The sequence below is a fragment of the Erinaceus europaeus genome, chromosome 12, assembly GCF_950295315.1.
Source record: "Erinaceus europaeus chromosome 12, mEriEur2.1, whole genome shotgun sequence".
NCBI classification, from domain to species: domain Eukaryota; kingdom Metazoa; phylum Chordata; class Mammalia; order Eulipotyphla; family Erinaceidae; genus Erinaceus; species Erinaceus europaeus.
Window position 1 is genome coordinate 54,735,494 of NC_080173.1, and position 17,034 is coordinate 54,752,527.

The 17,034-nt window shown below is 46.6% G+C and overlaps 1 protein-coding gene across 2 annotated transcripts in view; it reads right to left on the reverse strand.

Moving 5' to 3' along the window:
• Positions 1-190: 190 nt before the first annotated feature.
• The window catches only part of SAMD14 (sterile alpha motif domain containing 14), a 28,195-nt gene continuing 11,351 nt past the window's right edge, over positions 191-17,034 (reverse strand). For both annotated transcript variants that reach the window (XM_007525613.3, XM_060203689.1), the window contains 8 exons: positions 14,390-14,556; positions 13,660-13,948; positions 4,827-4,914; positions 4,666-4,740; positions 4,403-4,562; positions 3,265-3,384; positions 3,033-3,188; positions 191-1,618 (listed from right to left, as the gene is read on the reverse strand). In XM_007525613.3, coding sequence (XP_007525675.1) covers positions 1,463-1,618; positions 3,033-3,188; positions 3,265-3,384; positions 4,403-4,562; positions 4,666-4,740; positions 4,827-4,914; positions 13,660-13,948; positions 14,390-14,556 — 1,211 coding nt within the window. In that variant the 3' untranslated portion in view covers positions 191-1,462. The remainder of the gene's footprint in view (positions 1,619-3,032; positions 3,189-3,264; positions 3,385-4,402; positions 4,563-4,665; positions 4,741-4,826; positions 4,915-13,659; positions 13,949-14,389; positions 14,557-17,034) is intronic.

A 17,034-nucleotide genomic window follows, 5' to 3' on the forward strand; every position in this document is an offset into this window, starting at 1 on the left:
GGAGTCCCTGTGACCAGCATATGACACACTGGGGACACCCGGCCCAGCTCAGACATGGCTCAGTGTATACAAGAAGGCCTCACCAGAGCACATCCATCTGTTCAGATGCCCATGGCAGGCAGGGCACAGCAGTTAACCATTTAATCCCACCATTCTCAGGGCCATGCCCCAATGGGAACTGACAAAAAGGTCACTGGCATGTCATAAGTGTTTATTGAAATAAATCTATCACTGCCTCCCCCCTTCACATGCAGGTGGGCACCCAGATAGCTCCCCACATATTGACCTGGGTACCTTCCAACCTTCCCGTCAGCTCCTGCACAGCATTGAGGTGGTACCAGTACCCCCCATACCTCAGTTTCCCTCAGAGACCCTTCTCCCAGCATAGGCAGCAGTGGGGAGGGCAGGGCCACACCCCCGGACAGGAATAGGAGTCAGCATGCATTGGGTCCTGTCCACAGTTCCAGGCAGGTGGGAGGAGGTAGAGGCATCTAGTGCAAGGGCCATAGCCCCTTTGGTACCTCAGGCTAGTGCCCCAGAAGCTGGGCAAGCTGCCACCCCACTCCATACCTGAACATTCTCTGCCTATAAGAGCAGATGGCACATCAGCTGCCCGGGAGACCCCAGCCCTACACAGGGCTGGGGACACTCCTCCTCTGGCCCAGTGACATAAAGTCTTCACTGTCTATAGTTCTGGAGCCTGTGGGGACCCCAACAGGGACCAGGGTTGGGGTAGGAAAGCCTACAACTTTGATCTAGTGGCTCCCAGGGGGCTTTTCAGATCCTACCTCTGTTTGGCCAGGGAAAGGATTCATCACCTTGGCACTGGTAAGGGGTGTACCTTGGCCCCCAAGTTCCCTGCTTCCCCACGTGAGGGGTCAGGAAAGCTCCGGCAGAACAGAAGTTGGGGGGAGGGATTAGGCCTCCCACAGGCAGAGCTGCAGAGATATAATTTCTCTGCTGGGGCCCACAGGATAGGGAAGGAGAAAAGTCTCCATCGTCCTTCCTTCTCCCAGAGTCCCTGCAAGGACCTGCTGCCTTTGCCACTCTCCTGATGGGAAGTGTGACTGGGCATCATCTACCCTGAGTGCAACGTGCCATGTGTCCACAGCCTCCTGGGGGAGAAGGGTGCTCCCTACACAGCCGCCTGGGGAGTGGAGACACTGCTCGACCCACCTGCTTTTGTGAGGCCCCTGCTTAGGGCCTCTTTACCCACAGGTGTGGCCCAAGGGCAGGGGGTCAGGCTGATCTAGCACCTCTGCACTCTTGGCCCAGAATCTGCTACCTCCCCCAGGAACTCTGTGCCAATGGAGTCCTTGAAATGGATTTATTACTGCATCCTCCCCCTGGGCTTTCCCTCTCTGGCAGACCTGTGACAAGAGGAGACAGGGCGTGTGAGTGCACCCCCACCTTCCCAGTGAGGCCTGTGCCCAAGAGCTGGCTGCCGTGCCTGCCCACCTCCCTAGCTCTTCTTGGCCTCCTGCTCCCGGCGCCGAAGCTTCTCACGCTGTCGCGCAGCCTTCTCCTGAGCCTTGCGCTCCTTCTCAGCGGCTGCTGCCAGTTCCTTCAGCTTCCGCTTCACCAGTGCCCGGTCATGGGAGTTGCTGAGCCCCAGACTCTGGGGGAGGAATCCCAGGGTGAGGGAAATGGCTCTGGGGCCACCAGGTGTGCTCTCTCCTTAGCACAGCCATCTCCCAGACTAGCCCCGGGAGGAGAAGCCTCAAACAAGGTTTGGAATGGGAGAGGTGGGGATCTGGGAATAGATGATGGGTGAGGGCACCAGGCCTCACCATTCTTGACTCCCATCTCCCCCCACCTCCTAGGTCCACAGATGGAGATGGCTTGACCCAAGACACACAGCCAGACAGTTGCCAAGGTCCCTCTATGCCCCCCCTCAACTCTACACTTCCCTTTAAGCAGCACAGCAGAGGTTAAGAAACAGGCCTAAGGGAGTCAGGCGGTAGTGCAGTGGATTAAGCACATGTGGCGCAAAGTGCAAGGACCGGCGTAAGGATCCTGGTTCGATCCCGGGCTCCCCACCTACAGAGGAGTTGCTTCACAGGCAGTGAAGCAGGTCTGCAGGTGTCTATCTTTCTCTCCCCCTCTCTGTCTCCCCTCCTCTCTCCATTTCTCCCTGTCCTATCCAACAGTTATGACAACAACAATAAATACAACAATAAAACGACAAGGGCAACGAAAGCAAATAAATAAATAAATAAATGAAACAGGCCTGAAACCTCCTAGCAGAGATGTGAGGAAACCTCACCCTGCCCCACTACCACCAGCCTTCAGAACTGACAATCAGAGGAAGTGACCAGCAGAGGTCTGGCATCCCATGACACCATGAGACTCTACCAGAGTCAGGAGTCTGTTAATGTGACAGTCCCAGGAGATGTGGACTGAGGCTTGAAGGTCCAACCCAATAATCAGGTTTGAGGTTCAAGTCAAACAAGGGCCTCAGACTCAAATGAACATGTTACCACACTCAAGGATCCCGGTTCAAGTCCCTGGTCCCCATCTGCAGCGGGGAAGTTTTGTGATTGGTGAAGTTGTGCTGTAGGTCTCTCTGTCTCTCTTATTCTCTGTCTCCCTCTCCCCTCTCAGTCTCTTTCTGTGTCTATCCAGTAAATGAATAAACAAAAATTAAATAGGAGGCTGGGAAGTGGTGCACCAGGTTAAGCACACATCGTGTGAAGAACAAGGATCCACGCAAAGATCCTGGTTCAAGCCCTCAGTTCCCCACCTACAGGGGTCGCTTCACAAGAGGTGAAGCAGGTCTGCTGGTGTCTGTCTTTCTCTCTTCCCCATCTCTCACAATTTCTCTGTGTTCTAACCAATAAAAAAAAATGGCCACCAGGAACAGTGGATTTGTAGTGCTGGCACCAAGCCCCAGCAATAACTCAAGGCAATAACAACAAATAATAATAATAATAAAATATGAGACCAAGAATTTTGCCCAGCAGTCAGGACATTGGCCTTCAGGAGTGGCAAGGTCAAGATGAGGGGACCCCAAGTCCTCCCCTCTGACCCACCTTCAGCTTGTTTCCATCCAGCTGCAGGAGCTGTGGCCCATCCACCTGGTGTGCCGCAAACTCCTCAGCGTACTGCTCCAGGTTGAGGCTGTGCAGCCACTGCCCCACCTGCTGGCTGGTCCAGTGGTGAACAGTGGGGAGAGGCTCATCCAGGAACTGGGGCAGAGAACATTGCAAGTGAGGGGAAAGCCTGGCCCACACAGCTGGCAGAGTCCAGTCAGGGCTCACTCACCTCATCCGAAGACTGGGACAGTGTGTGGTAGGGGTAGGAACACTTGGACTCCTGCCGGGGTCCTGTGGGGATCTTGGGGCTGCTGCTGGGGGTTGTGGAGTCATCACTCAGGGTGGATTCCTGGGGGGGGGGGTGAATTACATGCTGTTGAGAGTTTCCCCCCACCCACACACATACACACCATCCTACTGCCCCATTCAGATGCAGCTGAAGCCAGATCTGGGCACCAGGAGCTGCTCAGTGTCCCTTGAGTGTGACTCATGCACAGAGGTCATGGTGTCTTGAGTGAGACTTCACGATCTGAAGCTTCAAGGAGGATATGGGGCTAGAACTAAGCCAGGGAAAACAGTAAGCAGAAGTTGAGGTCTCAGACTAGGTGTCACTTCCTACAGGAAGTTAACCAAGATTCTCCTTGCATACTGGCTTTTTGCCTCAGACACCCCAGCCCAGCTAGAGGTCCTTATCCTCCCTGGACTGTGAGTTCTCTGAGAGCTGTGCTTGGGAACAGAAATACAGAGCAAGCTCCAGCTGGGCTCACAGACAACTAAATCCATGTGAATCCACAGGTAGTTCCCTTCTCCCTGCTTGTCTGTGCAATGGGGGTAAGCATCCCTGCCCCCTCCCTCAAACACACAGCATTTCACTGAGCTTTTGTGAGAGTCAGGCAATCTGCCCTTGGAGCTCTGTGAAGTGTGAGGTGCTTGTGAACATTATAAACTTACCGCTGCTCCCTTTTCATTGTCTCACTTCTCCCACACAGCTGTGAACCTTCTGAACCCTAGCTGGGATGGGGTCCTCTCTGTCTCCCCAGACCTGACACCACCACACAGGTAGCCCAGCTCCTATGCTAAGACTTGGACTCAGTGGCGCAGCAAAGGAATCACAGTGTCAGTGACATGCATTAAACAGATGAAGCAACAAAAGGACTCCATGAATGAAGCACTCAGAATGGACGTGAGCGAATGAAAGCATATATTCAGAGAGGATGAGTCCAGGAATCGCTTGGATAGCTCTCCGGATAGACAAAAGGACTCTGTGGATGCCTGAATGCCAGCCTGAACCAGGAGGAAGTATACCATCGTGTTTTCTGCTGAAGGGGGACAGGGAGACAACGTGCAGCCTGAGTCTATGGACTCACCTGAGAAGCTGACTTCTTAGGGCTAAAACCCTCATGTTTGGGGGAACAGGCAGGGGACGTGGTGCTGCCAGAGGATGCCGAGCCCTTGCCACTGTCTGTGAACCAGGAGAAGGGCAAGAACGGGGAGCCCCCTGACCTGCCAGACCCTTCCACCGACTCCCTGTGGAGAGAGCAGTCTGCATGGGTGTGGGGACCTCAGAGGGTGGCATGCACGGGGCACTGTGGGTAGGGCCGATGGCTGAGGTGCCATGAGTCCCTCTCACCTGCTACCCATGGACAGGCGGTTACTGCCTTTCTCCTTCCGGCTCTTGCTTGTGGATGCTCGGCGCAAGGTGACCCTAGGAGGAGGGCAGAAGGGAACAGGCCAGTGCTATCTACTGTTCTTCCACACCCAGATCATTGGTCTGGCCTTTCCTCCACTCACCCCAGGTCCAGGAACTTGCGGCGAGTCTTCTTATCCAGGCCGATAGTGGGGCTGGCAGGTTCTGGGGGGCTGGCATCCCGGCTGTCATCTGTGGGAGAAGGGAGAATAGAAAAATGGCTAGTATGGAGGCCAGGTGGTAGCGCAGCAGGTGAAGTGCACATGGCACGAAGCGCAAGGACCAGTGTAAGGATCCCACTTCAAGCCCCCAGCTCCCCACCTGCAAGGGAGTCACTTCATAAGTGGTGAAGCAGTTCTGCAGGTGTCTTTTTCTCCCCCTCTCTGTCTTCCCCTCCTCTCTCCATTTCTCTCTGTCTTACAACAACAGCAAACAATAAGGGCAACAAAAGGGGCTACAGAGTAGCAGCAGCTGTGTTTCTCTCCTTTCCTCTCCCAGGTCAACTAGGAATACCAAAGGAGACCACATGGGACCACAACAAGGCAGGACTAGAATGACTCCAGGAACCCACCAAATCACCAGTGAGTGCAAATACGTGTGGCTTGTGAACAGAGAGGAGCCTAGGGAGAGATTAAGTGGCTGGTAACGGTCTGGCAGTTTACCTGTTGAGGCACCACCTCCAGTCTGTTCTACCAACCAAAAGACTGCTGAAGGGAGGAGAGGACTCCCCTAAGACTCACCAGATGCTACTGTGAGTCTCCATTGCTACTGCCCTCAGAGGCTGGAACAGCAGGGGGAGGCCCTGTTCTGACACTGGGGGACAGAGATCTGACCAGGAAAACACAGAAGATCTACACCTTGGTGGCCTGTCAGTGGGACTGTGTGGTGGAGCCTTTCCATGTTGTTCTCCTGATGAGAACATAGTGAATACTTGCCTCAGAACCTACAGACTATAAATGGACTTGTTTAGAAACTCACAGGGCCCAGCTTGGCAGAGAAGCTGAATTGAGCATGAAGCTTTGGATCCTTGGGGTGTGAGAGTCTCTGTTTATAACCACTGTATTATCTCTCCCCCACCCTACTTTATCTCTTGATCAGAAGTGAGGGATTAAGCTAAAAAGCCTGCTTATACTTTAAAAGCCCTCAGGCTCCCATAGCCTACAGGGAAGAAAAAGAACAAAAGAAGCTTTTTTAAAAAAATATTTATCCCCTTCTGTTGCCCTTGTTGTTTTATTGTTGTTGTTATTGATGCCATTGTTGTTGGATAAGGCAGAAGTGGAAAAAGGAGGGGAAGACAGAGAGGGGGAGAGAAGGATAGACACCCGCAGACCTGCTTCACCACCCATGAAGCGACCCCCCCTGCAGGGTGGGGAGCTGGAGGCTCAAACTGGAATTCTTACATGCTTTGCACCATCTGCACTTAACCTGCTGTGCTAACACCTGACTCCCCAAAAGAGGCTTTTAAAGCCACTGTGCTCCAACTCAGGGATTAAAATAATATTGAAACAACTGTTAATTTCCACAACTGTGAACCCTTTAAGTACCTTACTTAGACACAAGTCAATCCAGGCAAAAGTGATGAGTAATTTGAAAAGTACTGAGAGAGAGACCTCATAACATCCTATACAGAATGGTTAAACCAACAAGAAGAAATAGTGGAGAAATGAACCAGGACAAGAATGCAGCTAAAAGCCCCCCAAAGGTTGAAGCATAGAATAATGAGGTCAACATCCAGATACTAGTTAAGGAAATAATCACAGGAGTGAGTAAAGAGTTTGAAAGAATTGTCATCAGAAATGCAGAAACAACAAATGAGACTCTGAAAGAAAACACTACCTATCTCAAGGTTATTAGAGAGCTGAAAGCTGAAATAGCTGCGCTAAGAACACAACTAGCTGAACAAGCTAAAACAGTATCAGAACAGGGTAACAAAATAGATGAACTCCAGAAAACAGTAGAGGGGAGAGAGAATAGAATCAATGAGGCTGAAGACAGAATTAGCAAGATCGAGGATGAATTAGAGACAACTAAGAAAATAAGAGATCTCAAAAAGAGATTAAGAGACACTGAAAACAACAACAGAGACCTATGGGATGACTTCAAAATAAATAATATGCATTATTGGCTTACCAGAGAAAGAAAGAGAGGGAGGGGAACAAAGCATTCTTCAAGCCATAATAGCTGAGAACTTCTCTAGTCTAGATAACATAAAAGACATAGAGGTCCAAGAAGCCAAGAGGGTCCCAAACAGAATTAACCCAGACTTAAAGACACCAAGACACGTCCTATTTAGAATGGAAAGGAATAAGGATAAAGAAAAGATCCTGAAGGCTGCAAGAGAAAAACAAAGGGTCACTTACAGAGGAAAACCCATAAGATTAGCAGCAGACTTCTCCACACAAACACTACAGGCCAGAAGAGAATGGTAAGATATCTATCGAGTGCTAAATGAGAAAGGCTTTCAACCAAGATTCTTTATCCTGCTAGACTGTCATTCAGACTAGATGGAGGCATAAAAACCCTCTCAGACAAGCAACAGTTGAAAGAATCAACTATCATCAAGCCTGCCCTGAAAGAAGTTCTGAAAGGTCTATAAACAGACCACAATAAGTATGCCATATATCAGAACACTCTAAAAATCTACAATAATGGCATTAAAATATCTTTAATCTATTAAATAAATAAATGCCAATGGCCTGAATTCACATTTTAAAAGGCACAGAGTAGGAAGATGGATCAGAAAACACAACCCAACAATATGCTGTCTACAGGAAACTCACCTAACTCAACAAGACAAACACAGACTTAAAGTGAAAGGATGGAAAGCTATCATACAAGCCAATGGCCCACAAAAAAGGGCAGGAACAGCTATTCTCATATCTGACATGATAGACCTGAAAATAGATAAGATTAAAAAAGATAGGAATGGACACTACTTAATGCTCAGAGGATCAGTCAATCAAGAGGACTTAACAATTATTAATATCTATGCACCCAATGAGAAGCCATCTAAATACATCAAACTTCTACTGAAAGAGCTACAGCAATATATTAACAGTAACACAATCATAGTAGGGGACTTCAACACCCCGCTCTCTCAACTTGACAGATCATCCAGGAAGAAAATCAGTAAAGATATAAGGGAGCTAAATGAAGAGATAGATAAACTAGAACTATTGGACATTTTCAGAGTCATTCATCCCAAGAAACTGGAATACACATTTTACTCAAATACACATGGATCATTCTCAAGGATAGACCATATGTTAGGCCACAAAGACAGCATCAGTCAATTCAAGAGCACTGAAATCATCGCAAGCATCTTCTCAGACCACAGTGGAATTAAACTAACACTTAACAATCAACAAAAGATTAGTAATAGCCCCAAAATGTGGATGCTCAATGGTACATTACTTAAAAACTACTGGGTCAAGGAGGAAATGAAGAAATCAAAATGTTTCAAGAGTTCAATGAAAATGAAGGCACAAGCTATCAAAATATTTGGGACACAACTAAGGCAGTACTGAGAGGGAAGTTCATAGCCATACAAGCACACATTAGGAAACAAGAAGAAGTACAAATAAACAACCTGATTGCACACCTTAAAGACCTAGAAGAAGAACAAAGGAATCCTAAAGCAACCAGAAGGACAGAAATCACTAAAGTTAGGGCAGAAATAAATAACATTGAAAATAAGAAAACCATACAAAAGATCAACGAAAGTAAATGTTGGTTCTTTGAAAGAGTGAACAAAATCGACGAACCTTTAGCCAGACTCACAAAACAAAAAAGGGAGAAGACCCAAATAAATCGGATCATAAATGAAAGAGGAGATATCACAACAGACACCACAGAAATTCAACATATCATGTGAGGCTTCTATGAACAACTATATGCCACCAAGCTAGAGAACCTGCAAGAAATGGATGATTTCCTAGATACCTACGAATTTCCAAAATTAAATAAAGAGGAACTAGATAATATGAACAGGCCCATCACAGCTAATGAAATTAAAACAGTTCTCAAAAACCTTCCCAAGAATAAAAGTCCTAGACCAGGTGGAATTCAGAATGAATTCTACAAATGAATTCTACAAAACCTTCAAAGAAGAACTAATACCTTTACTTTTAAAAGTCTTCCAGAAGATTGAAGACATTGGAATACTCCCTTCCAGCTTCTATGAAGCCAACATCACTCTTGATACCAAAAGCAGACAGGGACACAACCAAAAAAGAAAACTACAGACCAATATCTCAAATGAACATAGATGCTAAAACAAAATTCTAGCCAACTGGATACAGCAGTATATTAAAAATATTGTTCATCATGACCAAGTGGGGTTTATCCCAGGCATGCAAGGTTGGTTTAATATACATAAATCAATCAACATGATCCACCACATCAATAAAAGCAAGACCAAAAACCACAAGGTCATATCAATAAATGCAGAGAAAGCCTTTGACAAAATACAATATCCCTTTATGATCAAAACACTACAAAAAATGGGAATAGATAGAAAATTCGTGAAGATAGTGGAGTCTATATATATATAGCAAACCTACGGCCAACATCATACTCAACAGTGAAAAACTGGAAGCATTTCCCCTCAGATCAGGTACTAGACAGGGCTTCCCACTATCATTATTATTGAATAATATCATTATTATTCAACATAGTGTTGGAAGTTCTTGCCAGAGCAATCAGGCAGGAGCAAGGAATTAAAGAGATACAGATTGGAAGAGAAGAAGTCAAACTCACCCTATTTTCAGATGACATGATAGTATACATTAAAAAAAAAACCTAAGGAATCAAGAAAGAAACTTTTGGAAATCATCAGGCGATATAGTAAGGTGTCAGGCTACAAAATTAACATTCAAAAGTCAGTGGCATTCCTCTATGCAAACACTAAGTTAGAAGATGAAATCCAGAAATCAATTCCTTTTACTGTAGCAACAGAAACAATAAAATATCTAGGAATAGACCTAACCAAAGAAGTGAAAGACCTGTGGTCTGGGTGGTGGCTTAGTGATAAAGCACTGGACTCTCAAGCGTAAGGTCCCAAGTTCAATCCCCAGCAGCACATGTGCCAGAGTGATGTGTGCTTCTTTCTCCTCTCTCCTATCTTTCTTATAAATAAATAACATCTTTTTAAAAAAAAAGAAGTGAAAGTCTTGTATACTTAAAATTATGAGGGGAGTTGGGCGGTAGTGCAGCGGGTTAAGTGCTTGTGGCACAAAGCGCAAGGACCGGCATAAAGATCTGGGTTTGAGCCCCTGGCTCCCCGCCTGCAGGGGGGCCGTTTCACAGGCAGTGAAGCAGGTCTGCAGGTGTCTATCTTTCTCTCCCCCTCTCTGTCTCCCCTCCTCTCTCCATTTCTCTCTGTCCTATCCAACAACGACATCAATAACAACAACTACAACAACAATAAAAAGACAACAAGGACAACAAAAGGGAAAATACATTAAAAATTTTTTTTAAAAAGAAAGGAAATTATGAGTCACTACTCAAGGAAATTGAAAAAGACAAAAAGACAACAAGGGCAACAAAAGGGAATAAATAAATATTTGGAAAAAAAAAAGAAAAAGAAAAAAACACAAAGAAGTGGAAAGATATTCCATGTTCATGGGTTGGAAGAAGTAGCATCATCAAAATGAATATACTACCCAGAGCCATATGCAGACTTAATGCTATCCCCATCAAGATCCCAACCACATTTTTGGGGAGAATAGAACAAATACTACAAATGTTTCTCTGGAACCAGAAAATACCTAGAATTGCCAAAACAATCTTAAGAAGAAAGAACAGAACTGGAAGCATCACACTCCCAGATCTCAAATTGTGTTACAGGGCCATTGTTATCAAAACTGCTTGGTACTGGAATGTGAATAGACACACTGACCAGTGGAATAGAATTGAGGGCCTGGAAGTAAGGCCCCACACCTATGGATATCTAATCTTTGACAAAGGTGTCCAGACAATCAAATGGGAAAAGGAGAATCTGTTCAACAAATGGTGTTGGAAAAAATGAGTTGAAACATGAAGAAGAATGAAACTGAACCACTATATTTCACCAAACACAAAAGTAAATTCCAAGTGGATCAAGGACTTGAATGTTAGACCAGAAACTATCAGATACTTAGAGGAAAATATTGGCAGAACTCTTTTCTGCATAAATTTTAAAGGCATCTTCAATGAAATGAATGCAATTACAAAAAAGACTAAGGCAAGCATAAACCTATGGGACTACATCAAATTCAAAAGCTTCTGCACAGCAAAAGAAACCACTACCCAAACCAAGAGATCCCTCACAGAATGGGAGAAGATCTATACATGGCATACATCAGACAAGAGGCTAATAACCAGAATATATAAAGAGCTTGCCCAACTCAACAACAAGACAACAAATAACCCCATCCAAAAATGGGGAGAGGACATGGACAGAATATTCACCACAGAAGAGATCCAAAAGACTGAGAAACACATGAAAAAATGCTCCAAGTCTTTGTCAGAGAAATGCAAATCAAGACAACAATGAGATACCACTTCATTCCTGTGAGAATGTCATATATCAGAAAAAGTAGCAGCAGGGGTCGGGCAGTAACGCAGCGGGTTAAGCGCACTTGGCACAAAGTGCAAGGACCAGCGTAAGGATCCAGGTTCCAGCCCCCCCACCCCCGCTCCCCCACCTGTGTGGGAAGTCACTTCACAGGCAATGAAGCAGGTCTGCAGGTCTATCTTCCTCTCCTCCTCTCTGTCTTCCCCTCCTCTCTCGATTTCTCTCTGTCCTATCCAACAACGAACAACATCAACAACAATCATAACCACAAATAAGGCTACAACAACAAGGGCAACAAAAGGGGCAAAAAAATGGCCTCTTGGAGCAGTGGATTCATGGTGCAGGCACTGAGCCCCAGAAATAACCCCAGAGGCAAAAAAAAAAAAAAAAAAGTAGCAGCAAATGCTGGAGAGGTTGTAGGGTCAAAGGAACCCTCCTGCACTGCTGGTGGGAATGTCAATTGGTCTAGCCTCTGTGAAGAACAGTCTGGAGAACTCTCAGAAGGCTAGAAATGGACCTACCCTATGATCCTGCAATTCCTCTCCTGGGGATATATCCTAAGGAACCCAACACACCCATCCAAAAAGATCTGTGTACATATATGTTCTTAGCAGCACAATTTGTAATAGCCAAAACCTGGAAGCAATCCAGGTGTCCAACAACAGATGAGTAGCTGAGCAAATTGTGGTATATATACACAATAGAATGTTACTCAGCAATTAAAAACGGTGACTTCACCGTTTTCAGCCGATCTTGGATGGAGCTTGAAAAAATCATGTTAAGGGGTCCGGGAGGTGGCACAGTGATAAAGCTTTGGACTCTGAAGCATGAGGTCCTGAGTTCGATCCCCTGCAGCACATGTGCCAGAGTGATGTCTGGTTCTTTCTCTCTCCTCCTATCTTTCTCATTAATAAATAAATAAAATCTGTGGTCCAGGAGGTGGCGCAATGGATAAAGCATTGGATTCTTAGGCATGAGGTCCAGAGTTCAATCCCTGGCAGCACATGTACCAGAATGATGTCTGGTTCTTTCTCTCTCTCCTATCTTTCTCATAAATAAATAAAATCTTTAAAAAATAAATAAATAAATAAATAAATAAATAAATAAAATCTTTAAAAAAAAAAAGAAAAAATCATGTTAAGTGAAATAAGTCAGAAACAGAAGGAGGAATATGGAATGATCTCACTCTCAGGCAGAAGTTGAAAAACAAGATCAGAAGAGAAAACACAGGTAAAACCTGAACTGGAATTAGCGTATTGCACCAAAGTAAAAGACTCTGGGATGGCTGGGGGGTGGGGGGAAGAATACAGGTCCATAAAGGATGACAGAAGACCTAGTGGGAGTTGTATTGTTATATGGAAAACTGGGAAATGCTATGCATGTACAAACTATTGTATTTACTGTCAAATGTAAAGCATTAATTCTGCAATAAAGAAATAATTTTTAAAAAAAATCTTCCAGGAACAGTGGATTCCTAGCAGGCACCAAGCCCCAGTGATAACCCTGGAGGCAAAAAAGGAAAAAGAAAATAGCTAGTGGTGAATGTCCCCCTCCTTTAGCTACCATGTGAAGTGGCAGGAATTCCAAATCTCCTGACTTGGGACCCTTCACTGGCTGTGTGACTCAGGATGTGTTTTCTTCACCTCTCTGAGGATTCCTCAGCTCCAATGCAAGGTCATAACACCTGCCTTCTTCAAGGGATTTAACAGGACATTACACAATCCAGAATCTTCTATTAACTTTTTATTTCTTTTGCCTTCTTTTTCTTTTCTGCCAGACTTTTTCACTGAGGCTTCATGTTTGCATAATTCCACTGCTCCTAGTTGTCTCTGCTAATACATATATATGGAAAGTGAAAGACAGAGAGAGGGAGAGGGGAGAGACAATAGCACTGTTCCACGACTCATGAAGCTTCCCCTCTACATGGTGCTCCTCTGTGGTGATGAACCAGGTGAACTATCTCCCAACTCCTTAACTTTATTTTTATTTTGGCCAACCCTATAATCTTGGCTCAAACACGGCTTCTTCAGAGAAGCCTTTTAGGATGCTCCTAAGTAAATTCTTTCACCCTGCCACCAGGTTTCTGGAAGGGAGTTTATTACAGCTTGTGGCTGTAAGTGATGATTTGCTCACTTCCTCCCAAACTATGTACACTTACTTGATTGTTTCTTCCCACAGACTAACAAGCTTCATGTGCTTCCCAGTACCCACCGGCTCGTAGTAGGCAAATCAATAAACTAATGAAGGAAACTGTTCACTTCCCACGGTCACTGGGTCTCTCTTGGTCCAGTTTTGTGCATGCATGCCCGCGGGGACCGGGAGGGGTCGCTGCGGTCCCGGAACTAGCCAGCAGGGGGCGCCGCGCCGGCCGCCGAGCTCACCTTCGCTGTGTGGCTCAGCGCGCGGGTAGCGGCGCACGAAGCTGGGGGAGCTGTCGGAGGAGGGCGCGGAGCGCGGCGGCGAGCGGGATGCAGCGGCCAGGCCTTCGTGCGAGGCGGCATTGTGCAGGGGTCGGTAGCGTGTGAGCGGCGAGGGCGGTGGCTCGTCTTCGTCCACGCTGCGCCGCAACCCTGGAGGCTCCAGGCAGAAAGAGCCTCCGGCCGGGGACCCAGGACCCGAGTGCAAAGGTGAACGCAATCGGTGCAGGGGGCTCCCGCAGCCGTCCGTCACCTGAGGAGGAGACAGCTGCTCATTGACTGCCCTACTCCCCACTTTTTGGAAGCGTTAGAATCCGGGTTCACCCTCAGAGATCTGCATGGATCTCTCTGGAGGCCTGGGGGAGGCGTCCCTTGTGAGTGTGGGCTCTTCTAGAAGGGTGACTGGACAGTGAGAGCTAGGAGATTACACAGGCTGGGGTTGAATCCCACCTCCTGAGTTAATAACTGTGTGGCATGGTCACTGGTCTTCCCAATGCCTGTTTCCTCAGCTGTAACATGAGGATAAAGCCGTCCATAGGAATGAAAAGAGGCAGCAGTGAATACAGCTAGAGTTTGTGAGCATCCTTGTACCTCAAAGTCAGGGACTCTGGTTTCCATGGAAGAGCAGTGCGCAGGGTACCTCCAGGGATGAGAGGGGTGGGTTCCTGTGTTTAAATGAATTAGTTGCACCCACCTTGCCTCCAGGGCCATCAGAGCCTTCACCATCCTCTGCAGAACTGGCACTGTCCCGAAGCCTCGAGCGGGAGGGCCGATGTCTCCGGCCCTTGGCCAGTAGTTGGGCCCGGGCCTTGTGTAGACTGCTGTCCAGCCTGACAGTCTCTGGCACAGCCAAGTCCAGGTCTGTGAACCAGTGATGGAAGGTGAAAACAGATACAGCCAGCCCAGAAATGTTCAAGCAATCACCTGTCATCAAACACCAAACATTCACCATGCTTCTGTCAGCCACTGGGATGCAGAGGGTGTGGCAAACAGGGTCCTCACAATCTCCAGGAAGACTGGCATGTTGCCATATGAGCACAATAGTGATGGAACTTCAGTTAGGAGCATGCAGAAGAGGACAGGACATCCATATTGTGGGTGGGGAGGTGGTGGCACACCCAGTTGAGCGCACATGCCACCATGTGCAAGGACACAGGTTCAAGGCCCCAGTCCTCATCTGTAGGAGGGGAGAAGCTTCACATGTAGTGAAACAATGCTTCAGGTACCTCTTTCTCTCTTCCTTTCTATCTCCCCCTTTCATCTCAGTTTTTCTGTCTCTATCCAATAAATAAGTAAACATGTATCAACCCCTGTATTTTACTGTCAACTATAAGCCAGTAATCCCCCTAGCACAGAATAAATAAAAGGGGCCAGGTGGTGGCACACCTGGCTGAGCATACATGTTATAATGCACAAGGACCTGGATTCAAGCCCCTGGTCCCCACCTGCAGGGGAAAAGCTTTGCGTGTGGTGAAGCAAAGTTGCAGGTGCCTCTCTGTCTCTTTCCCTCTCTATCCTCCCTTTCCCTCTCGATTTCTAGTTGTCTCTGTCCAGTAAATAAGGAATGAATAAATAAATAAATAAATAAAGTTAAAAAAAAAAACCCAGCCATAAGGGTGAGTCAGAGGAGGAAACACTGAAGCTGGATGGTGCAGTTAATCTTCACTTAGTGATCTACTTGTTTACGGACTGCCTGGAGTTTTGACCAGCTCTCTGGTGATGCAGGGGTGATGAGTCAAGGAAAAGGGCTGAATAGAGGCTCAGCTTCAAGCACCGAATCTCGCATCCTCTCTCTCATTTTTAGTCTCATTTCCACTGTCAGTTGATGTACACCACACTAGATTTTTATATCCGTGTATTTGCATGTTATTGTGTGTCCCACAATACAATATTTCCTCTATTTTTTATCATAGCACACTATACAGTACACTCCTGAATAAACACTTAGAAATATATCTACAGCTGGAGCTGGGGAGACAGCATAATGGTTATACAAAAGGCTTTCATGCCTGAGGCTCTAAGCTCCCAGATTCAGTCCCCAACTCCACCACCACCAGGTTCAGTCTGCAACGCCATTAAGCCATAGCTGAGCAGTGCTCTGGTCTTTATCTCATTATATATGTATATATATTTTCACTGGAGAGATAGCATAATGGTTATGCAAATGACTTCCATGCCTGAAAGTTCCCAGGTTCAATCCCCAGCACTACCATAAGCCAGAGCTGAGCAGTGCTCTGTTAAAAATATATATAAACACATTTAAGGGCCAAGTGGTGGCACACATATGCAAGGACCCAGGTTCAAGTCCCAGTCCCCGCCTCCAGAGTGGGAGATTCACTAGTGGTGAAGCAATGCTGCAGGTGTCTCTCTGTCTCTAACTCCCCCTCTTATCTCAATTTCTATCTATGCTATCAAATAAAATAAAAGGGGGTAGGGAAATGGTCACCGGGAATGGAGGATTGGGCAGGCCTGAGCCCCTATGATAAACCTGGTGGCAAAAAACAATGGCAAAACAATAACAAAACCTGGGACTTTAGAGCTTCAAGTCTGAAAGTCTTTTGTATAACCATTATGCTATCTCCCCTGGCCCCAGCATTCAACCTCTAAAAATGGCTGACAAGTCCACTCCCAGTACAAGACATTGTGCAGAAGTAAACTGGCTGCTTGTTTAAGGACACAGTCATTTATCAGCTGGGTTTCAGAAACTGAACCTAGTTACTAAATGAGGACTACCTGTATATACAGTGCTGGGAATGCCCACGCCCGGCCATCTGCTCGGTGACTGCAAGATAGGTTTGTCTAGGCAGGGACTGGGGGCTGGGAACTGGGGGCTGGGAACTGGGGGCTGGGGACTGGCAGCTGAGACTGAGAGATCATGGTAGTAATGACTACAGTAGTAGAAGTGCACCAGACTATGCACCAGACATTTGTACAGACATCACCTCCTCTACACAGAGCCACTCAGCCAACTGGTGCAAGCTACTATGCATTTTGTTTTTATTTAAAATATGGTTTGCCTCCTGGGGCCTCACTCCTGTGCAATTCTACTGCTCCCAGCAGAGTTTTATTTTCTTTTTTAAATTTCACATAGAAAAAGGAGAGAGATACCACAACACTCCTCCACCACACATGGAGCTTCTCTGCTGGTACTGTGCAAAGTGTTCCCATTTGGTGCTGAAGACTCTCACCTGGGTCCTCACACATGGTGAAGCATGCACTGTACTAAGTGAGCTGTCTTCAAGTCCTTATACACATAATTTTTTTAAATTGTTGCCAGGGCTCAGGGCCTGCATGACAGATCTAGTGCTCCCAGCAGTCACTTTTTTTCTTTATTTGACA